Source organism: Anomalospiza imberbis, chromosome 7 (genome assembly GCF_031753505.1).
Source record: "Anomalospiza imberbis isolate Cuckoo-Finch-1a 21T00152 chromosome 7, ASM3175350v1, whole genome shotgun sequence".
Classification (NCBI taxonomy): domain Eukaryota; kingdom Metazoa; phylum Chordata; class Aves; order Passeriformes; family Viduidae; genus Anomalospiza; species Anomalospiza imberbis.
Window position 1 is genome coordinate 7,974,777 of NC_089687.1, and position 27,620 is coordinate 8,002,396.

Here is a 27,620-nt window from a genome sequence, read left to right on the forward strand (position 1 = left end):
GCTGTGTGCTGTTAAAACAGACTTTTAACAAAAGAGCACAGCCTTCCTTTATTTTGGGCATCTTCAACCAGAAAAGTCCCACACAAGTAAATAAATGTGTTTTAAGGCACCAGAGATGCCCAGAGCTGTGTGCAGTGCTGTGCAGCAGGGATGCAGCCAGCAGAGCTGTGTGGGCAAAGCCTTTCTCTGCAGGATTTTTTACGGACTAGGGAGATTGGTATGGTCAATAATTTAATATGCATTTTGAACGCTTAGAATGATTTAGTGTACTACATAAATGGAAGAGGGAAAAGCTATATCTATTTTTTCCAGTTCATTGTTCATGATGATAAGAGGAGTTTTATTAACTTCACAGTTGGTGCTACTCTGTTGATGGTTTTAATTTTTATTGTGTTTGGTTTTAATCCATTTAAAAACCCAACAAACCAGGATTATACTGGTTTGGGGTTTTTATGAGGTTTAGATTTTTTTTGTTTTGTTTTGTTTTCCCTTTCTTGTCTTCTGTTTCTTATTAGGAAGCTGCAATTCTTCATAGAACTGACAGGTACAATTTTGGCTGAGTATTCAAACCTGAATACTCCATAATAAGCATGCAGGGATAATGTAGACACTGAAAAATGGGGGAAGTCTCTTCATCTGGGGCTGGAAAATCATGTATTCTCTGTTAGTTTGAAGGCTGAGAGTGCCATATAAATCACATTTTTTTCAGTGAGTAATGCAATACTAGAACAGTATAGAAGGGAAAAGGTAAAAATTCATTACAGAATGTAATTACAGAATTAATTACAGAAAATATGGACAAATAAATAGCTGAAGAAAAGAATTTGAGAGACGTCCTTGTCACTTACCTTTGCCTGTGAAGTGGTGCATGTCTGCAGAGGAGTAAGGCAGGGCTTCTGTCTTTCTCTGTGCCCTGGAGGCTGAACTGGAACAGGCACAGTTGTGCTCTTTTGCCTAGTTTTTAAAGCACAGAACAATCTCTATTTCCATTTTTCTTAGATTCTTGTTTTGCTCTTTGGAATGAATCCACAGCAGATGACCCAAAATTCATAAAGATCTGGAGATGCTTGTTATTGTTTATATAAACACTGATAGTGTGGGTAGTAGAAAACCCTGAAAATAGGTAGGAAATGTAAAGCCTGAATTGGAAACAGGAGTGTGTTTAAGAATTTGGATGAATATGGCATATTCATAGGAAAACTAACTTAATTAGACAGGTCTTTAAGACAGGCTAGGGATATTTGGTGGACAAGAACAGCATCAGTTTGCCACAAAAGTGTATTAAAATATGGGAAAAGGTAGAAAGTTATTAAAGGATTGGAAAAAGAACAGGGAGGGATTGGAATAAGAAAATGAGTAAGGAGTGCAGGCAGACATTACTTTCAGAGGGCTTTCTCTGTGTGTTATCTGCAAACAGTTCATTTTGGGAAGGAGAGTTCTTTTTGGTCCAAAAACCAGCTGTAGAAACCATTAGAGGTGATTACCAGGGCAGCTTTGTAGGATGATGCATAACAATTACCAATTAAAATTACTAAAATTTTCTGAGTGTAAATATCACAAGGAACAGTACAGCTTTGTGGTACATCCATGGAGAGCATAATTGAATGAGCATTTAATAAGTGGCTTTGGAGCTGCGTTCATGTCCCAAGCAAAGTTTAAATGCAGAAAGATTCAGATGAAGCGTTGAAGCTTAACCAGACTTTATTAGAACACAAATCAAAACAAACCCCAACCTTTTGAAAATAGATTATTAGTATTGAGTCATGCTTGGCTCATTGTCGTGATGGACACCGATAATCTATCAGATACAGGTTTGCCACACAATTACTGTTATTTGTTCAGATGAGTGTTTATAGACTCTCAGCAGATTTAAAGATGCACTGTAGGGCATTTTCTGTTGTCTAAATTCCAGAAGGGTGCTTCATTTTTGTTGAGAGAGCCATAAAATTTAAGAGAGCATTTCAGGATGTGTGAAGAAGTCGATAAAGAATTGTCTGCTTCAAAAACTTTCTTTGTTGAAGTACTGTATGAAAAGAGCTTAGAGAAGTAAAAGTCTTCAGTCCTAGAAGGTTTCAGGGCTTACCCAACCAAAGCAATAGCAACTTTGAGGGATCATCAAGGGCACAGCTTCAGAAGATGATTTATATAGAGTCCTGCCTTGAGATTCAATCCCCATCCTCTGTGCCTGAGGTGGTTGGTGTGTTTGTCTATCTGCAAAGCCCTCATGGAGGAGGAGAGCCTTTTGTAATGATCCCTTCATAGGGCCCCTTCTGCCTTTTCTTTAAAATGTGCTCGTGTCAATGCACAAATCCTTGATGTGGTTTATGAGGTGCTGCTGGACCATGACTTACCGTTCTCTTGGGAGTTTATGTTTGGGTGACTCCTGTGCCTTAACTTGGTGAGATACACAGGGCATTACCAAGAAAAAATGGTTTTCACCTGGAGTCATCAGGATTTTGGTGCTGGTGCTCAGAGCTGTAGCTGAAATCAGAATTTGGGGTAATGTGGTGTTTAAAAAGCTATTAAAAATAACCCAAACCTGGTTAATATTCTTGTGAAGATGCACGCTGTACCATACTTCCTTTTGAAGCAGGAACTACCCTAATCTGCTGTCTTTTTTTGCTTTATTTTCTCTCAAGAAGTGGCTGTTAACCCTGAAATGGATTACTGATGCAAAGTAGAAAGATAATTATTTTCACAAAATTCCAAGGACATTTCCAGATGCTGAAATAAGGAAAGAAAAAAAGAAAATCTTGTATATCTCATTTTTCTGCAGTCAGAAAAGGAAGGAGACTGTTGTGAAAACTCATACTGTTCATAATCCTTCTCAAAAGTCATCTACTTCATGTTTGGCAACATTTAAAATCTTAAGCATGTGTGTGGAATACTAACTGAGGCAGTTTTAAAATTTATGTTACCTCAAACATGTTTTGAATCAACTTCCTGTGAATTTAATTAATCATTACTTTTCTGGCAATTGAAATTTACATATTTTTAAGGCTGGCTCTGGTCCATGTTGGCATTTGAAGTACAGAGATCAGAACTCCTCTGAGTAACAGAGGGAGGCATCAAACAAATACTGAAACTTGAAATGCAGTGTGAATTGTTACCTTCAGCCTAATAATAAAACTCTGGATTTGGCAGGCTGAGGAGACACTGTGCAGCCATTGAAAATACTTCATTTCAAAACATGCTGTGAACTCTAGCAAGGGCAGCCCTCTAGGGCACCTGTTTGCCCTGGAAACCATGGCCATGGAGAGAATCCAGAAAGTTTCATTGAAAGTTGGTAACTCCAAATGTCTGGAAAGCAATACATGACTGTTCTCCTCATATTATCTTATCTCTGTCACCAACAGTCCAAGAAAAATGTATATTTTAGGAAAGAACTAATGGAGAAAAAAATGAATAAAATACCTGTTCGGATAGATGTGCCATGATAGATGTGAAGTGGGTTAGTAATGGTACCTCTTGTTAAATTTGAATTAAGAAAATATTTATCAAAAGAGTTGTATTAATGGGAGAAGGGTTTGAGGGCTGTGTTTTATTGCACTGTCTTCAGTGGTGTGCAAATGAGCGTGACGTGAGGGAGATAATTTTACTGGCTTAGCTGCACTGGCTTAGCTGCAGAAGAAAATTTGTAATTATGAATTGTCTCTTCCAGTACTGCCATCAAGAACAGAAGAAAAAAAGGAGCCTTTCCTCCATTATAAGCTTCTAGGGAAGATGAAGTGTCATTCCTGCTAGACTGCTGAGTGCACACACGGGTTTGGGATTGGAAGTGGTGACAGTGTCTGTGTAGAGATGATGGAAATTGTCCCATCTCGGGGTGAACATTAAAGCAAAGTCAGCTGCTGGTGTGGAGGTTTATTGCAAGACTCTTTAGGAGATACAGCATGTGTGCTGTGAAAGCTCAGGGTTCTCCTTCCCCATCCACTCATCTGGTGGATATGTGGTGGGAGTGACTACAAGGCAGCAGAACTCACCTCCTCTTTCTGTGGCTGCTGCTGTTCTCTTTGTTCTTGCTAGGCAGTGCTTTCTGTCAGGAAGTGCAGAAATAGGGATGTTTCCAGGAGGAAAGTGTTGCTTACAAGGCATCCCGCATCGATAAGAGGCACTTGCTCCTGTTTCATCCAAGGCTGCACAGCTCCGTTTGTGCAGAGGCAGGAGGATGAGCCTCCAGGCTCTTCCTCCCCTTTGGCTGCAGCCCCTCTTCAAAGGCTTTCCTCAGCAACAAATTCTTGTAGCAACCTAGCTGAGTCTTTGCTCAAGCCACACACTGACCTGTTACATATCCTTTTTTCCCCCTCACTCGTTCTTTCTGTTGTATGGGTGGCTCACTGAAACTCTCCATTCACAACATCTTTTGATGCCTATAAACCAAGATCCCTTCCAAGCACCCACACTTTTGTGAAGGGTTTTTGAGTCAAAACATAGAACACGAGCAGATTTACTCCTGAGCTCTATCTGACTTGATCTCCAAGCAGCTTTGGCTCCTCAGATAAACTGTCCTGAGCAATGTTTCCTGCCCCTACTCTGAACCAGGCACAGAGATTGCTCCAGGGAACCTGTTCAGAATGATGCTCTGACTGGAATAGGGAAAACAACACACCTCTGTCTGCTGTCATCCTCCTCCTTCCAGTCCTTCCCAGCTGTTTCAGGAATGCAGCCAAACCTGTGGGTTTGTGCTCGAGGGAACTGAAGGTTTTGTTGTCTTTCAGTTGTCTCAGTCCATCTTAAAATGAGTTGGTGTAATTATGATATACTGTGTGCCCCACTCACTGTACAAACAGTGGGAGTTTCCTCTTGAGAATGAAAGTAACTTTGGCCACTACTTCTGTCTTTTATTTTGTATTAAAATAATTCTATTTCCAGTGTTTTCAACTGCTGAAATATTTTTTAATGATCTGTTATATTTTAATTAAGAGGTCGTATTTGAAGACTGAAGTCTATTTTTTCTGTGTATAGAATCTGCTTCTGGAGTGCCTTTGTTCATTAAAATCAGAAAATTAAAATAGAAAAAAATAGACAAGGGAAATGAGGCATATTATACTACTACTTTCATGTTTGGTTTTGAAGGTAAAACTGTATCCAAATGATAATTAGGCTTTGCCCTTAAAATGGTCTTGCTATAGTAAACACACTGATGGAAGCAGCTCTGGGATTTCTTCCTTTCTGGAGTTAGAGAATTCCCATCTGAGTAGGCTCAGAGTGTGTCTAGCCACTCTGCTAAAATAAGATTATCATCCTTGAAACCTGGATGTGTGGGACATGGAAATTCATGTGTGAGGAGTTAGAGGCATCACTTGGAAGACACTGACTGTAGAATTGATTTTGCATTGAAAAAATGTTTACTAAAAAAAAATACTATATACATTAAAACTCTGGATTCGAGCCTCACAGCAAAATGGCATCCTTGCAAAACTCATTTTATGTTTCAATGCTTTTATGCACAATTTTATGGTTTGTTTTTTGATTTTTTTGAAATTACATATTTTGTTTTGATATGCAAAATGTGTTTTATACATCCATTAAGTCACTTCCACTAAATTACAGAATATACTGCCTCTGGTGGAAGAAATTATATATTTGGGTAACTTTCCACTGTCAGAAGACACTTTTCATCTCTGATCTGGGTGGCTGTTCTTCAAACGAGCCCATTTTCAGGAAAAATCAGCATTTATTCACCACTTGGGCACACAGCTCTTGCTGGCTGCTTTGGGGTCCTGTGAACCTTTCCCAGGTGAGAGGTTGTATCTCATTTCTTTGTCCATCTCTGCATCACTTCAGTTTTCTGTGCTGTGACTTAATTACTGGCTCCCAGATGTGCAGAATGGCTGATCCTCTTTAAATCTTCTAAGCTTTGTAAATAAGGAATGATTCTAGGCAGGAAGGCAGATCTGCTCTGATTGTACAGTGGGATAATCAACCCAGAAATCTGTGTGTCAAAACCACTTTTGATCTGATGCTCATATTTGCTTTTAGACTTCTTTTTCTATTTTGGAAAGGACAGTGTTCAGGTGGTCTAAGGTAGGTTTGCATGGCTCTGTGTGCAAATACTAAAGTGCAGGGAAATTAAAATGCAGTGCTTTTTATAGTCCTTTAACTTGATTAGGACTTGAGTGGGGCTTTTGGTACTGATTTAAAATAAGTCATCTCCATTGAAATAAAGAGACTTAATTTAGGCGCTATTAAAAGTATTACCCTGAGAAACTCTGAGGACTTTAGAGCAGATCTGAGATCCATCCATGGTTCCACATGATTAATTCAAAATGTGTGAACCCTTACAAAGTACCTACAGTACAAATACAGAGTACCCACTCAAAATCAGTAATTCACAGTAAAAAAAAAAAGAGCAGATTGCCTATAAACATGAATTATTTTTATCCCCTTTTATGATTGCAAAATGGTGCACCTCTGGAGTTTCTGTGAAGCTCTTATTTTTTGGGGAAGAATTTCTTTGAATTCTAACCTTATTAGATTAGCGCAGAGTCCACTCAAAAATGATATGCAAAATTGATTTCAAATTAATGACATCTTCAGGTGTAATTTTTACCTTTGATTTGAACCTGTGATATCTGCTCAAGGTCAATCCACAATTCATTTACATTTTTTAAAGCCCCTTGTTTTTACCATTTTGAAGTTTTGGTTGTTGCTGTGGGAAGGTGGAGTATCATCTTGCTAAGTTAGTTGTGCTCTATTTTAGTTATGCAGATGTTCATTGTGGTGAATAAAGTTTTAGAATAACATAATATTTCCTTGTAAACGGTGCAATGACCCATAATGTGCCTCCTTCATTCAAAAAATACAGTATTAGCTCAGAAGAACAGGTTGATAGAAAAGAGTTTGGTCTACAGCAGCAGAGAATTGTGAGGCTTTCATTTGATTAGTAGCACTCCTTGTTTTTGGCAAATCCTTTTTGATGTGAGATAATAAATGTTGCAGCATTAAATCCTGGAGATTATCAGGTGTTTGGAGAGAATGAAAATTGTCCTTGCACTGTGTCTTGTGGGCTGGAGGCAGTGCAGAGGTGCTGAAGGCTCTGTGAGAGCTCTGGGTGGTTCCCACAGGGACAAACCCCAGGGGTCAGCCTGGCCTCTCTGCTGGAGTAGCTAAAACAATCTTACCAGGTCCATTGGCATTTGAAGATCATTCAAATGATGTCTAGATCTTATTATTTAAGTTTGGTTTTTTTTGCATAAAATGTAGTTTGACCAGGAATTAGCTTCACAACACAGCATTGCTCGAAATAGGGTAATTTTTTTTTAATATAGTCCTTTTCAAAAAAGCTCTATGGGGCTTACATATATTTAGAAATGTTAGAAGTTATGCTTATGGCCACAGACATTTGATAAAGCAGAGTGATTTGGCTTTACCTTTCCAGTTCTTAATGGTCACTGTAGCTAGCAGAACTACTTATACCTTTAGACAGTAAAACTCTAATGCATAGAAAATGAGAATTGTGGAAAGGAAGAGATAGAGCTATATGGTGTCTGTAAAATGTGGGCAGGTAAAGATGAGAGGCAGTGTAGAGCTTTTGAAGAAATGGAGATAATTTAAACTCTCTTCTATCAGCGTTAGGGTTAACAATGCCAAGAGTAAGCGTAGAATAATGGGCTAAAATGGGAAGGGGAATGAAATTTCAGTGACCTGCTATAGCCAATGTTCTCTGCAAATTATTCCAGTTTTACCAGACTAAAAAAAAAAAAAAAAAAAAAGAATTTCTGAAGGAATTGAGTGGTAGCGAGGATTTTAGTAATTTAAAGAGAAGTCTTAAGACAGTATTGGCAATTTTCAAAAGGCTTGAGTAGATACTCCCGAGGACTGAACATGGTTATTGTATTGTAAAGCAGCAAGACAGATGTATGAATCTAAGAATTAATAAAAACTACTGGTAGTAATTGCAACTCAGGTGGTCATTTTTAATGCCTCATTTGTGAAGAATTGAGTAGACCACGGTTGTGATGTTCCTTAGTCTTTCTTCTGGATGATTACTTCTGTGGCAAAATGAGAAAATGAAAAACCTTCTGAGGACTTAGGAAATGAGTCAAAAATCCCTTAAAATAGTATCGTGCCAAGTTAATTTTATTCTGTTGGGTTTATTCTGCTGAGATGGACAAGCACTCACTGTTAAAGCAAAAAACCTTACACTACTCTGAAATACACCACAAGCTGATTGCTGTTCTCAGTCCACTAAAAACTCTCTAAAATGCTATGATTTTCTGAAGCTTTAGGCACCTACATTTGCCAGTCTTACAAAATTTTGAATTTCTGAGTGTATGTGTTTTGCCTTCTAAAGTTTTTTCTTCCCTGAATTTTCCATTCTTTTGGTATAAGAAAACCATGGTACCAGTTTGGATATAGACGTGGACAGAAATCTGACAATTAAGATGAGAAACTTAAAAATAAGAATAAAAAAAAGTTGAAATGCACTACATACTGGCATTTTGCCTCTCTTCATTTTTAGATAATCATGGTGCTTCTGGGATGGAAATTTTCCATACTCCATGTATTTTATTCTCCTTTGACCTTGTATCATTTCTGTCACCTGGTACATTAAACAGCAGTCAGGTTCAGAGCCACTTATAACTGATGAAGGACTTCATGAAGTTTTACCCATCCTGTGATTATCAGTCTAATTTTCAGGTGTGAAAATTACTGTTGTAATCTCAGAAGACAGTGACCCATAAAAGGCGTATGATTGAAAATCAGATCTATAATTGAAAATGTGACATTATTTCTTTAAATACACGTTTATGTGTTGGTGCCATCTGGCAGTACCTAGATCTGCCCTTGATTAGCAGTCATTGACTGGCTGGTCAGGTACAGGCATCAGGACAGATGTGGGTCATGAAGACATTCCCCTCTGAAATGAGAGTGGCCTTATTATAATTTATTTTTTCAAAAGAACAAAAGGAAGGGATCACAGGGGAGGTAGAGCTGTTCATGGTTACTTGTGCTGTTTGAGCTGAGTGAATTTCCACCTTTCCTTATTCCTCTCCACTCCTATCTGACAAGAGTTTCAGAAACTACATTTAAGCCACAATTAGTTGTCCTGATGATTTCTTCCACTGACCTGCCTAATTACAGGGTGAAGTCTGCAAATGAAGCTGGCTGCAGCCAGAGCACACCTAATTGCACCTTCAGTTTGGAGCACACCTGGAGGGCTTGGGGAGATGAGCAGCCTGAGTGTGTGCTCATGAAGGGAGCTGCCAAGGATTGTTTGTGGGCCCTTCCTCATTGAGTAGCTGTAATTCAGGCATTGATTTAATTCTTCTCCTCTGTCCTGCGACAATAGCTCCACTTGCAATCTGAAAAATATATTTTTCTTTTCTTTGTAACCTTCACATTAACACAGTAGTTACTGAGTGGCTGGAAGAATGGGAATGGGTCTCATTTTTCTTTAAACAGCTTATGCCCTTTTCTTGCTTGTATGCTTAAATATTTGAAGTTGCAGCTTTTAAATAAATTATTGACAAAAGTACCAAGGGTTTCTTTCGTTGCCCACTTGCAGGGTTACCTAAATATGCAACTAAACACCACAGGGAGTGCATAAAAACCAGAAAACAAAACATTCTTACTGCAGTGCCTTGCACTGTGTTGGCTACCAATGCAGATATATTCAGAGAGGGGTGGATAGAGAGTGGTAATGAGACAGCTTTTGAGTAAACTGCAATTTTTGATTCCCTCTTCGGTAAGGCCACCCAGAAGAATTACTTTGTATATTTTTAGTAGCTTCTTGTTTCAGAAGTTGAGGTGTACAATTACTGTTGTTGCAGTTGTACATTGCAAAACTCTCCATTATCCTCTTGGATGTTTTCAGATGTCTGCTATTTTTATTCATTTTTTCCACTGTTAAAAAACAATCCAGCTTTCTGCTTGTAGTAAGAAGTAAACATTCCTCCTAAATGTGCAGAATAAAATTATACAGGTAATAAAACTATCAGTCAAAATGTCAGACTTTTCTGTTGCAAAATCCTGTGTGCAGTACAAAGTATAAATAGAATAATGTATGCATATTCCCCTTCTAGGGGAAATAATAGAATAATTACTACCAAAACTTTATTTCCTAGGTCAGAAAAACATTTACTACATTCCAACTATGGTACATAAGCAACCATTTTGATATATTTTAATTAAGAATAATTTTAACAATGTAGATATGCAGTTGTTATACTGGATTAGAAACTTCTTTTCCTATAAGATGTATTGCTTCAATTTCTCTTGCTGCATCATGCTGAAACATCATTAAATTAAAGCATGGTGTTGTTTTGAAGAATATTCTCTTGTAGACAGGTAGTCTTGGTGAACTGATGAGATTAATACTTTTATTTCACTTTCAAATATGTGAAAAGCAATGGTTTTTGCTCTCAAAGGCTTCTGTAATGGAAATAGTACTCCACCATCAAATAGGACTGATTTTCGGATGTTAGAAGCTGAGTTTTTCATTCATGTTAGTTTTCATGACAAAATTTTAAAAATCCCCATAATCATCCTCATTAACCTTCAATCAAGTCTGGGTGAGCAGACTGTGCACAGAAAAATGCTTTGGGGTCCTCTGTTGCTAAGAGTGTGATGGAGTGATTTGTAAGGCTTGTGATGAGCAGTAACACTGGGGGCAGAGGTGAGGAAACACCAGATTTTCAACCAGCTGGTCCATCAGACCAACTTGGGCCCGAGTCAGCTTTGTCAGAGCCACTTCTGGTTTGTTTTGCTCTTGGGGTTTTGCTTTTGTTTGGTTGGGTTTTGTTTTTTTCCATGTGTTCTGATTGAGTAGGTGGAGAAGCCAGAAAGGATGGAGTGCAGTTGCTGGGCTTTGTTTTCCCACTCAAGGGCTGCAGAAGAGCTACTTTAGTGCTGGTTTTTATTTTCAGTGCCCTGTGCCCAGCAGAGAGGGGATTTGGCTGCACATCTCCACACACTGTGGCTGAGGAGTTGTTTCCTCCAAGGGCCACTCTAGTCAGAAATCACAGGTGCAGCTTGCAGCCAGCTGCTGGCTTTGTCACTTGGTGTGTGTCAGGCCAGCTTCAAGGAGCTTTGCTAGTTTTGATATTAATATTCCTCAAAATTTTGATCCCGTGGGAACAGCTAGAGCTGCCTAAAGTTGCAGTTTCAGGAGTTGTAATATAGCTGCTTCCAGAAAATTTCATAAATTGTTTACACAGAGGAGACAGGGATGTAAAAGATAATTCAGTTACTCGGGAGGGAATAAGGAGCATACGGTGCTCTGAGCTGCAGAAAACAGGAAGAAACCCCACAGGTATCAAATCAGCACAAAATGTGAAGGAAAGTTTCCTGCAAAAGTCAGGTATTAACTGCACCAACACTTTTGTTACAGCTCCCTTTATGTAAATTAGCTAAAAACCAAACTCTTGGCGAGTTTCCATCAGTTTGAAAATACATTTGTTAATCACTGCCACTTATCTGTGATAAAATCCAGACTTCTGTTCTGTGGGTGGTTTGTTTGCTTTAATTTGTTGGGTTTTTTCCCCCTGTTTTTGCTTTGAAAGTGGTTTGTATTTTATGAACATTCAAGATTACCTGTGAACCCATTTTTGCATGGCATCAACCTGGGAAAATTCCTTTTGTAGCTTATTAATTAAATTATTCAGTTTAGTTGGCCATATAAATCTGGATTCTGACTTTTAGCAGCTTGTTTTTGAGTACACATTGAATATGTTTATTAATTCTTGTTAAAAACTAAGCAAGTATTTAGAAAAAGGAAATGAAGGTTGATACTTTTTAAATTATTAATCTGGGGAATTATGGAGTATCACAAGAATCCATTTTTTAAGGTCTATAATATAAAATAAAGCCATAGTGTTACAGCTTGTCTCATAGCCCAGCAGTTTCATTTGAGTGAAATATTTGCCTCCAGACTTCTCAGTAGGAGCTGTTGAAATGGATCTGAAGGAATTATTTGGCTCTTATATCAAAGCTCAGAGCCAAGGAGAGGTTTTGAGCTGAGTGCTTGTTGTGAGTACTGGATCTGTAGACAGCAAGTGATCTTCCAGTGCATTAATGGAAAATTCAGTGACAGGGCTGCTTGGAACTTTTCATCCACTTCAGTGTAACAGCTCTGCCAAAGGCAGGTACCCACTTCTTGCCCAGATTGGTAAGATCTTTCTCTTCTATCTCTGTTTATCAGAACTCTAATTATAGCTCTTCTAACTTTTAAATGGCAAGAACCCCAAAAGAAATAGATATTATGTGTTTTGTAGAGATCATCCTCGCCTTATTTGTCATTGGAATCAGACAGAAGGAGGCCATTACTCTGGAGAAAATGAAAGGTGCCATTCATTTCTTTCTCTGAGTCAAAACTCTTAGTTTGGATGGATTTCTGCCAAAATTTCTAAGATAGTGATATGCTCTCACCTTTATTAGTAAAAATATTAAAGCATACATGGAGTGCTTGATAACATCACCACTTTTCTTGGCACTATTATTATATTAGGGATTATTTATCCCTATAATCAAAGGTTCATTTGAGTTGCTCCTTAAATGTCCAAGCTTTGCTGGAGCAGTCCTTATTGGATCTGTGCATTTCTTTGCTTTTCAGTTAAAACAGCATCTGAAAAAGTTTGCCAATAGGAACACCTTGACTCTTTTTGGGTGGCTCACATTTCCCAAAGAAACATAATGGATAAAGGGTTTTTGAGGTGTTTTATGCAGATAGGTTTGGCCATTAGGTAAAAGGACTTTGCAGGGAAAGAAAAGCTGGATTCTTACATTATCTGGAAGTATAGTGAAAAAAATCAATGAATCTGGTAAAACAGCCAAGAAATTCCTGATTTTTTTTCCTCCTAGTACTAAATTTACTTTTTAATTGAGTGGAATATATGTAAAGAGATGATTTTGTGACCCATTGTCTTTCTATAAATGCTTTTATATAAGCTCTAGATGTGTGTATGAGTGTTGGAAAAATGTGATGTCCTTAGTCCTGTAAGAACTTCCACTGTTTTTAAGGAAAATATGATCTTGGCTCTGCTGGGTCATTTTATATATGTTAACTCTATATAATGTAGCATAATGTATTAAATCTACAAATTTCCTGATCACCTCTCTGGTATTTTCTCCTAAAAAGTGCAGGAGAAAACAATATATTTTTTATTATCATAGAACCATAGTATTCTACTGCTTTAACTAGAATTCCATTTCCTGGAAAAACAGGTAATTTAATGGTGAAGCAGACTGGGAAAAACTAAATGATAAATTTCCAATCAGAGTCCAGCAATACTGACTGAGTAATTTTACATTTTGGTTGACAAATATTTACATAAAGACTTGCTGGTTTCCCATTCTCACCTGAGCTTGGGAAACTCATGTAACTTTCTACTGCTTTAGATCCCTCTAAACACAGAGATTGTGTTTGTGTTCCCTTTTCTGGTACTGGCACTCCTTGGTTAATTAACATTTTTATTTGTTTGTAGGAATGTTGACTTGAATAATATTTGTCTCTGTATATATTCAGTGATATGTGTGTGTGTACATATGTATGTGCACAGTCTTATTAAGGCACATTTGGATTTAAACTACTTGTTTTATTTGCATGTAATTTATATGTAAATCTGAAAACAAATAGGAAAATATTGATGTAAATTTACAAAATAACCTTTGCAAATGTATTTCATAGTTCGATAAATCCTGATTTAATCTCACTCATCTAAAAAAACTTTCTGTCAGATCCATTCTCCCGGACTGTTAAATGGGATAAAATTAAGCATGTGTACAGACACCTGAACAGTGAGAAACTGCAAAAGTTCTACTCTAACAGTGAACTTACTTGAAAGTCATGCACCAGTGTAGTTTTTTACCATTAAAAATAGGAGCACTGTGTTAAATTTAAATTGTAAAATTATGTGGCACAGATCTGAATATGACTATGACATTGCTGCAGTTTGGTAACTTTTGTTGTTTATCTAACCTTCAGTGAACTGCAGTGTTGTGTTGTCAAACAGATCTGCTTATTAATGCTGAAATTGTTGATGTCAGTCTTAAAGATCATTTCTTATGGGACCTTGCCAGTATATTCAGAAATAAAAATCCATGTTAAAGCCTTTTTTTTAAAGCAATCAGGCAAAGTATAACTTTGTTTCTGAGCAATGAAAAGTACAAATTCCAGCAAGCAACTTTGTTACATCTGTAGAAAAATCTATAGATATGCAACATGGATAGCCTGTAGTCATTTAAGTCCCTTTTTCTTGAGATACATTATTTTACTTGGGGGATTTTTCTTTAATGTGATAAGAATGGGAGATATATTTTACTATCTTGTGACATTTCATTAAAGTTAGGATCAATAGAAATATGTGAAAGCACCTTTTTGGCCATAAGTGGCTGTGCCAGTGTTTATTCAGACTTCTTGTATCACATCATAGTAACCTGGATAAAATCATGTTTATGCCTGCTGCTTTGTCATCTTTTTCTGTCCTTGGCTTTACTTGCTCTAGTGAAATACTTCGAAGAATTTTCTTTAATTATGGCAAAGGAACTCTTGATTTCCTGTAGAAATGGTGCATGGGCTCACTGGAAATTGCTTGCTTTATTTCAATGTAATCTCACAGGCAGTCTTCAAGATACAGAGGTGGCTTTTCCTAATCAGACAAAAATCTCATTAGCTTCCAGGTGAGACTGGTGTGAGGAAAAGAACATGCAGCCTGGTGTGAGTACTGGGGCTTTGGTCTGGTAGGACACAAGGAGCATAACCTGAAGTCAGAGCAGAGCTGTTGGTGAGCCTCAGCCCCCCAAAGGAGTGTGAGACTCCTCTGGACAGCCTTTTGTCTGGAGGTGAGGTTTGCAGGGGAGGTTGGAGTCCTGTTTAATAAAGCAGCTGTTCATTAGCTGTTATCCTCAGGAACTTGCAGAAATCCCCATAGGTGGCTTCCTGTAGTTTTCATGTCCCTCCATACTTCTGTCATCTCAAGATGCTTCCTCACGTCTTGTCAGAGCTTCGTTATTCTCCCCAGCTCTCCAAGTGTTTCTGCTGGACTGGAAAGAAAGAGTACAGTATTTTTATTTCTGAAAATTTGTTAGAAACAAACTATAAAAGATTGTGAGCACAGGGTGGAAAGGGATAACAACTCTGAAATCCTGAGGCTCAGTGAAGTTGCCTCTGATGCTGGCATTACACCTCTTCATGGAAGTGCCTTGCATTCAGCTCAGCTTCCAGAAGCATAAGGAGCTCCCGTGCCTGCTGCAGCCTCTCTCTACATTGTGACTGCTCTTTTCTTCAGGTAAAACCCAGCTCTGTCATCCATTGTTACTTTATTCGAGTCTCCCTCTGCCCCAGCTACTCAGCAGTGCTTATGGCAGCATTTCCCATGGCCAATATTCTCTGTAGTTTCTTTACTACTGAGAGCTGTGGTAGTTTATTTCCCCCCCTCCCTGTTTGAACGCTACTGTGTTAGCTGATGGCCACACATTTTCACTTCTGCAGGTGCCACAGTGTTTTGATCAGTTGTGCTCACCCATCTCTGCTTTCGTATTTATTACATGCAGGAATAATTACCTAAGGTTTAAACTCATCTGCTGTGATTAGACCTTGAATGAGGCTTTCAGCAGAATGCTTTAGAAGTTAAGCTTTTACTTGTTTGTCTAGTGTAATAGCTAGCTCACTGTCTTTGAGTAAGTATTACAAGTACACTGCAAAATGAGTCGGAAGATGTGGAATGTATTCTTAATTCTTAATGCTGGCCATAATACATTAAATCGATTCCATAAATGTTTCTGGTCTTTTTTTTTTTTTTGTGAGTAGTTGGAACTAAGGTTGTTTGACAAAGCTGTTCCAAAATACCCCACATAACCAAAATCCAGTTCATGAATGGGCACTTGCAGGTCCAAGGACAAGATCTCTCTGCTTAGAGCAGAAACGATCAAGCTGAAAGAAAGCACAAAATATTTTTTAAGGTTAATAACCAGTGCAAGTGATCAACACTTCTCAGAATGACTTATATGTGCATGTTTGTTTTAGTTTATTTTTAATGAGGAGAGGTGGGTTTGGGTTTGTTTTAGTTGTTTTGGTCTGGATTTGTTTTCACTTTGGCTCTGCAAAAGGATGGCTCTGTTCTACCAGTGCAGCCTAAAGAGATAAAAATATGAAGAGAGATTGTTCCCATATCCAAACCCTGCACCTGCTCTGAGCAGGGTAATTGCTAACAAGCTGCTCTCTTTTTAAAATGCCAGTTATCCAAAGAGCTGACAGAATCCTGCATTCCTCTGAAAGTGGCATTTTACAATGACTCTGAAAAGAAGTGCCAGTGTTTTCATGAATAAAGATATTGACCGGGGAAAGCAATTGTGTGACCATAATCATTGAGACAAGAACTGCAGCAACAGGATCTTCTAACACAGTGGATTGTAAAGGGAACGTGAGGGATGAAAATGATAGGTACTTATGCAAATGGATTAGAACTATCCTGTGCCACTTTGTGGATCTGTCTTTTAAACTCTCTTGCTATCTAGGCCGTGGGATTAGCCAAAAACAGCTGGAAAGGAATGGACACAATCACTTAATCACAAAATCAGAAGGCTTGCTGGGCTAATTTCCCTTCAAATAGCACACTGCAAACCCAGGGTAGGTAGTACTTAATATCAGTTGCAAGCCCAGCTCTATAAAGAGCTTTGGAAAGACTGCAATCTTTCTATTATAAGTGTATTGAGTCTGTCTTTTAAAACACCTGAAATGTGACATGAAGTTATTGGGCTTTTTTTCATTTGTCCCCTTTTCTTTATGTTTGGGGAATGCAAATGGCAAGAGTTTAATGAAGTGATATTGTTGTGATTACATCTGAGCTGCAGAGTGAGACTCATTCTCATTCCTACTGCAAAGCAAATTACCTTTGCTTTTCCTACTCTAATGCACTTTGCCCCTGAAATTCTTGCCAAAATAAGGGAGGGCTGTGATTCTCCTTAGTGCTTTTCTCTGTAGGCTTTGTCCTGGTGACAGAACAGCATGAAAAAAAGACAAAAGAAAGCAGATCATTTATTCAGAGCATCAGAAGATGCCATGCTGGCAGAAATTGCTACAGCCCAAATGTGCTACAGCCCAAATCAAGCTCCTCTAAGATCTTTCACCTGCCTCGACAGAAAACCAGGCAAGCACCAGACAGTGCTGCAGCTCAGTGCTGATGGGTTTTGTGTTCCAAATAACCACAGTCAGGGGTAAATACCAATGTGCATCTGCAAACCTGGACTGTCAGGCACGTCAGCTTGGTAAAGTTCACTCTGGACTGGAGAAATTATGGCAGAATCTCTGCATTTGGTTTGAGCTGAACCCGGCAGGAATAATTAAAACTGCTTGGAATCTTGCTCTTAGCTTTGTTATTATAGAGAAATGCATATTTTCTGCATTTGGCTCATCCCACCATTTATCAGCTGGGTTGATGCAGCTTGGGCCGGAGCTCTATGAGAAAAAGCAGACTGGTTAAATGCCAGCTCTCAGGGTTAGCTTGTCTCTGAAAGTTTGGGTTTCACTTCTTCTCCCAAAGGGGATGCTGCATTTTAACTACCCAATGTCTGATCTGGAAAAGCCTGGCAGAGGCACTCAGTAGTCCTCAGGCTTTAAGCCAGTGCCCTTCCACATGCCTGCTCCCACCAGGCATTCTGCTGTTGCTTCTGGCATTATTTCCATGGTGAAATTGTACTGTGGTTTACACAAAGAGTTTTCCAAGAAATCTGGAAAATGCTGTTAGGATAATTCAGAAACTTGACTTACTAATGCAGCATGTTATGCCAATATTTTCTGACCTTTTGTTCTCTTACAACAACCTCAGTTGTACACACTTGCTAGAAAAATGATGTCTTAAAGACTTTTTATCCTCATTGATTAACAATAAAACTGTGCAAGTCGATAAGCTTTAGGAAGGAAGCTCTGATTTTTTTTTTCTCTTTATACTGCTTACAAGAAAGATTGTAAGTTTATTCAGGTAGAAATATGGAAATATTTGAAAGTTTTTCTGTGTTCTTCTACTACGTCTCTTAATTCTGAGTGATTCTTTTTCTCAAATCAATATCCCCAATGCTACTTAAAACATGTGCTTACATTTTTGTGTGAGGGGATAAAAAATTTTTTTATTTTAAATAAATCTAGCTGAATTTAGTTTCATGTTTTTATTTCTATTGTAATAGGAACTTAGGTCTTCTTTTTACAGTCTCGTGTAATACAGCCATTATGGAGGCAGTTTCATAGTTTTTTATTATAAATATGAAACACCCGTGTCAGAATCTGTCTTTCATTCAAAAATAGAGAACAAAAGCTCAGAAATGCTGAATGAGATGACAGCCTTCTGGGACAGGGTTACAGCACTGGTGTGTGAGGGAAAAGAGAGTGCCATGGACTTGTGCAAGGCTTTTGTCACTGTCACACATGGCATCCTTGGGACCCTGACAGGTCTGAGAGATGAGCCTTCAGCTTCAACAAGGCCAAGTGCAAAGTCCTCCATAGGGGTTGTGGCTGGGCAGAGAATGGATTGAGAGCAGTCCTGAGGAGAAGGATTTGGGGTGTTGCTGAATGAAAAGCTCAGCCTGACCCAGCAATGTGCACTTGCAGGGCAGAGATGCAGCTGCATCCTGGGCTGCATCCCATCCATCCCCCGCGGGCAGGGGTTCTGCCTCTCTGCCCTGCTCTGGTGAGACCCCAGAGCTGCACCCCAGAGCTGCACCCAGCTCCGGGGCCTCCAGGGTTGGAAGGGTGTGGACCCTGTTGGAGGGAGTCCAGAGGAGGTCCCAAAGATGCTCAGAGGGCTGGAGCACCTCTCGTGCACAGACAGGCTGGGAGAGGTGGGGATGTTCACCTGAGGTAGTGAAAGCTCTGTGAAAACTTTGGAGTAACTTGTAAAGGGGTTACAGGAGAGCTGGAGGGGGACTTTTTGCAAGGGCTTGTAGTGACAGGACAAGGGAGAATGGCTTTACACTGAAAGGGGCAGGTTTACATCAGACATAAGAAAGAAATTCTTCACTGTGAGGGTGTGGCACTGGAACAGGCTCCTGGGAGAAGCTGTGGGTTTCCTGCCAGTGTTCAAGGCCAGTCTGGATGGGCTTTGAGTGAGCTGGTCTAGTGGAAGGAGATGGGGGGGTTGGACTGAGCTGATCTTTAATGTCTCTTGCAACCCAAACTGTTTATGATTCTGTGCCATAGACTGTGATATTCAAAGCCATGTCTTGCTTCAAAGATTTTCATGTCTGTAGTGAATCAGTTCATCATCAGCCTGTAAACAGTGTTTGGAGATGGACTATATATCTAGAAAACAGCCTCAAAAAGGAGAGAGAAAGGTGCTTCAGCCTATTCCAAGTTATATTTGCTTTGCATATTTGCTGGATGTATTTTTTCCAGCATTTCCCTTTGAAGCACCTGGTTTTGCAGTGGGGAGTGGGGTTTAGCACAGAGGGCTGCAGAAGGGTTGAAATGACTCATGTTTTCCTCTGACAGCCTCAACCTGTCCTCCCTCCCACACCCAGGCCCTGCAGGTTTTTGATTTAGCCTTTCTTTTGGTTACTGCTGCAGGATTTGCAATCTCTGTGGTGCTGTATCACACATATGGTACATGCTTTTGCAACACCAGTCTTCTAGGGGTCTTTGCAACAGAGGCTGAATGGAGACATCACAGAGCAGGGACTTTAGGCTTTGTCCTTTGGTTGCATGCGTTGAGATCCCCAATGGTGAGCGATTGTAGGCTCTTGGTAAATGTGGTCTTCAGCATTTGGCAGCAGTAGCCATTGGAACCTCTAACATTGGTGTACCGGAGTTTTGCGCAAGCAGTGTTTCATTTTTCTCCTTGTTTAGAAGGAAAAAATGTTTTAGTAAAGTACTACTTAGTCACAAATTACATTCAGATATATGTATTACTCGAGGATTGTTTTTGGCAACAACGCAATTAAATGGTTTGTGAAAAAGCTACTATAAATAATGAGAAAACTTGCAATTGTATTATTCTTTTCTCAGACATTTTCTGATTCATTAGAGCTAGACTGTAAAATCTATAATAACATTATAGGTAGTGTTTTATATAAACCACCATATTCAAGAGCTGGTATTTTTTCAAACCACATTAATAAAAGAGCCTGTTTAGAAGATTAAATACTTAAATCTCCATCTGTGTCTGCATTGTTGTTATGTGCCAGTTAGCAGATAGTTATGGGGAAACTATGTGGTGTCAAAAGCTTCTCATTGTATGGCTCTCTGTGATGTTTCCTCTTGAACACCTCTATCTTCTTGTCACACTCAGAAATCACAGCTTCTGCCTTGCCACTGATACACAGCCCAAAGATCTCTTTAACTGCCTTTTGCTTATGGCCATTTCAAAGCAGCACGAGGCTAAAAATATTTTATGGTTGAAGGACTGCAGCTTACACTGTTTTAAAACTTTGTAGGTTACAGTCCAAGAGTTGCATTGGTTAGCATCAAAAAAGTTAATTGGAGATGCCCTCGATAGTGACTGTGCTATGAATTCACTTTATTATAGTAATTTTTCTAATATTTCATCAAATATTGTTTGTGTACAGTAACTTCATAAATGTCTTACAAGAATGTTGTCACTCAATATCAAAATATCATCATGACCTTTAATAATTTCTAATATAATAATTTGATACAACTTGTAATTTTTATCCAAATATTAAAACTGAATATCTTAATTTGAGACAAGTCCTTGTTTTTATGCCAGTCTCTAAGTTTTAGGTGGAAACTCTCTTCTTTCTCACTCTGGGTACCATTAAGCTTTGTATGCTCAGTACTTGATTCATCTCTTTGGTATTCTCCTTGTGCAAATTTGCAGAACTATTTAAAATGAAGCTTTATTTTTAGAAACTGGACAGTATTAATGTCTGCAGAGGATAGTAAGGACTTGGTACGTTTTTTAGAAGCTTTGGCACATTCATCAAGTTGTCCAGCTTCTGTCATTTTAAGTCAGCTCTTTGGAATAGGGTTTCACAATGCTCTCAGGGAAACCACAGTTCTCTCACCAACACTTGGTTCTGTGAGCTTCTAGTTCCTGTGCTAAACTGGACTCTGTCAGATGTCATTTAAATAAGGCTAACACTGTGATGTTTAGAATAAGTTTGTGTTTCCTAGACTGTGCTATTAACGCTTTAAAATAAGGGAAACTTTACTTAAGGGAAAATAATGGCTTGGATCTGAGTTCACCTACAGGACGCAGAAATTCTGTACTGTTATTATAATTCTGCATTATTGTGGAAAAGCTGTGGATCCCTGCAATCCATGTGGCCAGGACTGTCCGGAGAGGATGGAACCATGTGATGCTCATAACCTAGGGATCCCTAAAGGGGCTGATGGAGCAGTCATGCAGGCCTTGAAGTCTCGTGTCTAAGGCTACACAGGCTGTGGTAATTAGTATTTCACAAGGAAGGAAAGAAAAGGAGGGAAGCAGGCAGGCTTGAAAGTGGTTGGGAAGCAGGGGCAATGGGGTGGAGAAAGGAGGCAGATGCCAGGAGTTCCTGTTTCACCATATTTTCCCCTGAATGCTGAAGACAGGAGTCCTGAACTTCAGTAGACACCCCACAGGTATCTCAGACTTGTTGTTGGTCGTGGTAATCTGGTTCTTCCACACGGTGATCCCGGGAAAGCTGCCGAGTTCAGCATGGGAGGGATTGGCCACAAATGCTGTGCTGCAGCTGCCCTCAGTCACTTCTGCCTTGCTGTAGTTGAGCTCTGTTTGTAACCCTTAACTCTACCTTTGCCCTCTGTCAGTATCTCAGATGCCCAGTTTATCTGTAACAGGATGAATTACACATCCTGGGAACCCTCAGAACAGTAGTGGGTTATTCTTTATTGAGCACAGGCACAAACTAGTTGCACCCCACCATGGTTACACCCAGAGGCAGGGGAGAACAGGAGGGGTGGCCCTCTGAGTCAGGGACCAGCTGCAATGCACGGAGCTGCCCCTGAGGATGGATGAGGAGCCGACCTTATGGGTCAGGATTAAAGAGGGGACAGGGACAGGTGACATTATTGTCACCTTGGGGGCTGCTACAGGCCACCCCAGCTGGAAGACCGAGGGCAGTGTCCCCACATCCACAAGCCCTGGTCCTGGCTCCTGGGGGACCAGCCATGGGTGGGGGCTGCACTGAGGAGACAGAGTGGCTGCTCTGCCACTCTGGTGAGAGTAAACATCTCCAAAATGAGCAATCTCAGGCAGGCTGGGCAGCATGATGGCTCCAGTGGGCAGAAGATGTGTTGGGGAAGTGGGGACGTTCCTTGCTGGGAGCTGTGATGTGCTGAGGACTGCTGTGAGAATTCCCTGTGGGATTGCTTCCAGATGGTGTTGGGCAATTCCCCTTTTATTTTCTGGAAAAGAGGGCCAGGGAGAGAAGGTGTCTTCTATAGGTAGAAATGAACCAACAAAAGGTTAAAAAAAACAACATTAAAAAATTAAAGACACAGTTGCTGCTGTGGGTGATGTGTGATGCTGAAGTGGTGCATGTGAGCCAAGAAGGCACAGGAAAATTACCTCTTTCTGTTAAGACTTACCCATTTCACACTCATTATAACCCAGAAATGCAAAACGAAATAATGTGTATGTGAAAAAAGTTTACCATGCTTTTGGAAGCTTGTAAAACATAGCAGTTGTTGTTGTTGTGTAGTATTACCGTAGCATTTAATTATAGCAAAATAAAATTAAAACATTTACCATAGCAAAAATAATATTTAATTAATAATTAATCAATTTTTAATAATAATTATTATTTATTAAATAAAATTAAGACTAATTATAGGCATGTGTAATTGTGTCAGAGAAACAATTCTGCTTGCCAAATCTAGATAGAAAAAATACTGTTTTCTGTGAGGGAATGTTGGGGTTGTAAGAAACAATTGTACTAGTTTTGTCATTGTGTTGTTAGGTGTTTATGTGCTGTTTGGTCTCAAACTGTACCACGGACGTGGGCAATGCATGGCTAGGGTTGAAAATATGTAAATGGTGCCTGGCAGGAGTTAAACGTGGAAGCACAGAGGGTGTAGGCTTAAGTGCACTGCTAGTTACAGAAGCATTCATTTCACATTTGTTACAAGCTACTGTTGGTTTTTTATAACTAATAGGGGAGCAGTTTACAGTTGATCTACTGCATAGAGAAAAAGAGCTTGTAGATTCAGATGGAATAGTTGCAGCCTCAGGCAGTTCTGCTAATGCTTTCTATTACAAATAAGTTTAATAGTGTGCATTAAAAAGGATGTGTATTTAAACCTTTATGGTCCATACCATGTTAGGTGGAATTACAGTAAATTGCTACATTTCATTTCTGTAATTATCTTATAAACTGCTAGTTGATATTGTCCTGAAGTTTATGTTCAGGACATTTTAACACCAGTTGTATTTTGGACAGCTTGCATAAGATCATTTGATTGTCTCTTAGGGGTACAAAACTACATATCTATATTTAAAAAAAAGAAAAAGTCTATTAAAAAAGCATGAGGGTTGCACACCTTTGAATGACTCTGTGTACTGTGGAGAAGGGAGGGATCATGATCACCTCCCGTGTACATTATGAGCATGCACAGAGCAATTTTCCTATGGCTAATAGTTCTGGAAATGTATGTTTAAAAAACGTGGTCTTTTCCTTTTATTTCATTTTTTTCCATTCCTGTAGGAACTTGGAAGTAACAGCCCTCCGCAGAGGAACTGGAAGGGAATTGCTATTGCGCTGCTGGTGATTCTAGTTGTTTGTTCACTCATCACTATGTCAGTCATTCTTTTAACCCCAGGTAACCTTCTTCTTTATTTTATCTTATTAAAAGTGTATGATTCATAATGCAGTCATCAAAAGCAATTAATGTTAAAGTGTCTCTTGCCTTTAAGCATTCTTAACTTGTGGCTATTGTAAACTTGGTGCCTGTAGGGATTTGGGAGCTGCTGGAGGCCTTGTGGAGCAGAAATATTTGGGGTTGGGAATAGGTTCTTGGGATTGTGTTGGCCTTGAGGAGGCTACAGCAATCCTTGTGAGCCTCAGCAGGTGTGAGCTGACTTCAAGAGTTTGTTGTTGGTTTTTTGGTGTAATTTCAGATTAACAGATGAGCTAAGAGAAAACTGAATGCCATGGAAAACTGATTCTGAGAATGCAACTTCTCACTCAGTCATGAACATGGATCTTCCATCTGCACATGCACAAGCTTCTTCCCTTCCCTTTTCTTTCTTTCAGAAACAATGAGGAGAAAGTAATGGCTCAGTCAAAAAAAAAAAAAAGGGAGAGAGGAAGAAGTAGACAAAAAGAGCAAACACTACAAAAATTAAAAAAAAAAATCTTTGAATCCTTTTGCCAGTTTTAAAGTTAGAGTGTAAAGTAGCTGATTTGCATGGCATGCCTGGATAGGAAATATTGGTCTGCAAATATTCTGCCATTCAAGTGCTCAGTTTGTGTAAACCAGAAAGTTAATGAAGCTCTTTTCAGTCAAATAATGGTTCCAGGCTGTTTGGCCACGAGATGAAATCACCGAGGGAAGCTGTGCATGAGCAAGTACAGCAGCAGAGTGCTGCTGCTTTAAAGGAAGGTGGTGAGGCTAAATGGAAAAGGATCAAAAAGCGTTGCTTGTCAGAGGGGATGAGGCAGCTGGAAAGAGGATGCAGGAACACTGTGGATAGTCTGCTTCCTCTGTTTTGTATAAATATCTACTCCTTATGCAGGGTGCTGTCCCAAATGACTGTTTGCTTATTTCCACTCAGATCAAGTTGAGAAAAATACAAGCAAAGTTGTGCTGCTGTAGTTTCAGTGAATAGGAGCCTTCTTCAATAATAAAAAAGAGGTTTTGAGAGCACATGGTAGTGTATCCTGGTACACTTTAAGAGAGAAGACTGTTTTTTGTTTCAAGGAGAGGTAGGTTTTTTTTTGAAGACTTGTAAAATATCAAGTGTTTGCTGGGATCTACAATAATAACTTTCAGTTGTGGCTCTTATATCTATATAGAATTAGTAATGATGTAAAAACATAAACTGAAATCTTTGAAGGCACTCATGGAAAAAGAATAAACAACCTAGGGGAATGTTAACTTTTTAAAAAAATATGTTAAAAAAGCTCAGTGAATTAAAGCGTCTCTGAGGCTGTTTCAAAATCCAGAGATCTTGGTTGAAAACTTGTGTAAACTGGGACCTACATTTCAGTTCAAGTCATGCAAGTGAAAACTAGTTCTGTCAGCTCAGATGCTTTAAGATATCCCATAGAGACTGCTATAAATTAAAACCTTTCTCCCAGAAAGAAAAACTGGGCTTTCCTGTGGCTTGGAAATGCTTACCATGGAAAGCTTTGGGGTGCATTGTAGGATAGATAATTGCCCTTTTTTGGCCCTTATCCTTGCTGTTCCCCCTTCACTTTCATTATTATTTTGTTTGATTATTGAATGAATTATGAATTATGAATTATGAATTATGAATTATTATTACTATTATTATTAATAATAATATTATATTAGAATTATGAATTATGACTGGTTCGGGAAGTAGATATTTTGCTACTCTGTTGGCAGGTACTAAGCACTATAGCTGAGACTTTGTCATGCATATGTGTTAAGATCACTTTGGGATAGCCAGTATTTGAGGGGAGAAAAAAAGCAGAGACCCCCCCTCCCATCTGGCTATTGTGAAGTGCTCAGTTCCAAGTTGATGCTAATTTGTTATAATAAATATTTGGGTTTGAAAATCCTTCTCATAAAATATAATAGGTCTGAATGAAGATATTCAGTGCAAATGTCCTTTGTTACCTTGGGATGTTTCAGTGTTCATTTCTGGTAATACTTTGAGCATCAGAGAGTTCTGTCCCTATTTAGTTCTGCCTGTATGGATGGGTGCTTTTTAGATTTCATGTAAATTCCCCTAAACACTGTATATCATGCTGCTACTTTTTATGGAAATGATGATAAGTTCAGATGGTTATGGCTCAGGAGCATGATTGTTTCACTGGTATTTTTTGGAGGCAGAAGTGTACTTACTGATATGCCAGATACAACTGCAGTGATCTCTTTTGCACATTGTTTTGTCCACAATATAATAAACTCTTAGGTATGTGTACACTAACAGTTGTCATTTGACTTCTCTCAAATTTTGAGCAACAGCTTTCCTGCCTTTTCATAGAGGAACCAGTGCTTCCATATGGGATAGCATGTTTTTAAAAGAAAGTGTAATTCATTTGCAAAAGGCTTCAAAGAGGCTTTAGCTTCCACTAAAGATAGAAAATATGTTCAAACTAAAAGGAAATTCTTTATTTTCTTTTTGTATTATCTTCCATTACATGAAATATAACTTGACTATACAATAATAAGCAGGTTCTCTGTTGAAATGAGAGATGTATTTTGACCTATTAATATCTTGGCTTTTGTTCAAATCTGAAATTTCTATGTTACAATTATGGTTGTGGTTTGAGTAAATGTATTTACCAACAATATTAGTAACATTTCTGATCATTTTATCTTGCTTTTAATCTATGATAATACTCAGAATCTTTATAAATGTCTGAGGGTTCTCAACAAAGAGATGGATAAGTGGAAGAAAAATCATCCAGTGATGTAAAACATTAGTGGCAGAATCTGAATGAACTCTCAGCCCAGTAATCACTTGTTGGGGCTCAGGAACTCTCTGTGAGCCCCTGTGGACTAAGGAGTACATTAAATAAACCCCACTGCTCCCAGCAAGTAGAAATTGCTACACTGCTCCATACCTGGGAGGAGAAGGCTTGCAGGCAAATACCCCTGCTGGTTTTCTTCAAAATTAGGAAAGTGCAACAATAAAAAAGTGCACAGAGATGCCAAAGAATGAAGTTGCCCTTGTTAAAGCAGAGGACTGGAGTGGAAGCACTTGGAAGTTCCAGAACAGGAGCCTGTCTGTCCTCTGGGACATTATGAATCTAGTGATTTTTGTTTAATATGGGAATAATCTTATAAATATGTCTTTATATTGGGAATTAGTGGCCAGTCCAGAGACACAGGTGACTGTCCATGAGATGCCATCATTCGGTTTGTATGTCAGTATAAATAATTTAATGTTTTTGAGGTTTTATCTTGTACCTGCATATACTGAAATTGTCTTAGGTAGATGTTTAGATATCAGTGCCTTTAAATCATTCCTGCCTTTGAATCAACTTGGTCTTGATTTGCATCATGACAGTATCTTCCACGTTGTAGGAATTATATGAAGACCTATCTGATGAAACACTGTTGATCTGTATCTCAAAACTGACAAATGTTCAATTGAAACTATTAGCAGCTGAAAGCTTCTATATGAAAAACCACTTAAGAGCAGCCTAAGAGCTGTATGGATTTGGCCTCCCCCATACAGGTGTTTTGCCACAACACTTAAAGCTGTTTTTTTTCCTTTTGGGACTGTCAGTAGTTCTATTTTCATGTTAACTGACAGTTTCTGAAGGTGTGGAAGACTCAAATGCTTTTTCTAGGACTTGCTTACCGAGATATTGATGTTGGCATTTAAACCATGCCTGCTGATGTGTGCACTTACTGTTGAGCAAAGGGGCACCAACCTTATCATAGATTCAAGGAAAACTCACACATGATAGAAAAAAAAGGACACTTTTTCAGAAAAATTACTTTGGAGAACATTTAGGTCAGACAAACAGTCAGAAAATGCTTTTTGTGGAAAGGGTTGAGTAAAACCAAGCTCTGGGAAGAGAATCCA

At 38.9% G+C, this 27,620-nt stretch overlaps 1 protein-coding gene across 5 annotated transcripts in view; it reads left to right on the plus strand.

Moving 5' to 3' along the window:
* DPP10 (dipeptidyl peptidase like 10) overlaps window positions 1–27,620 on the plus strand; it is a 444,603-nt gene that overhangs the window by 224,903 nt on the left and 192,080 nt on the right. For 4 of the 5 annotated variants that reach the window (XM_068195261.1, XM_068195263.1, XM_068195259.1 and 1 more), the window contains exon 2: window positions 23,596–23,710. The exons of the other annotated variant lie outside the window; for it this stretch is intronic. In XM_068195261.1, the coding sequence (XP_068051362.1) occupies window positions 23,596–23,710 (115 nt within the window). The remainder of the gene's footprint in view (window positions 1–23,595; window positions 23,711–27,620) is intronic. 5 annotated transcript variants of the gene reach the window in all.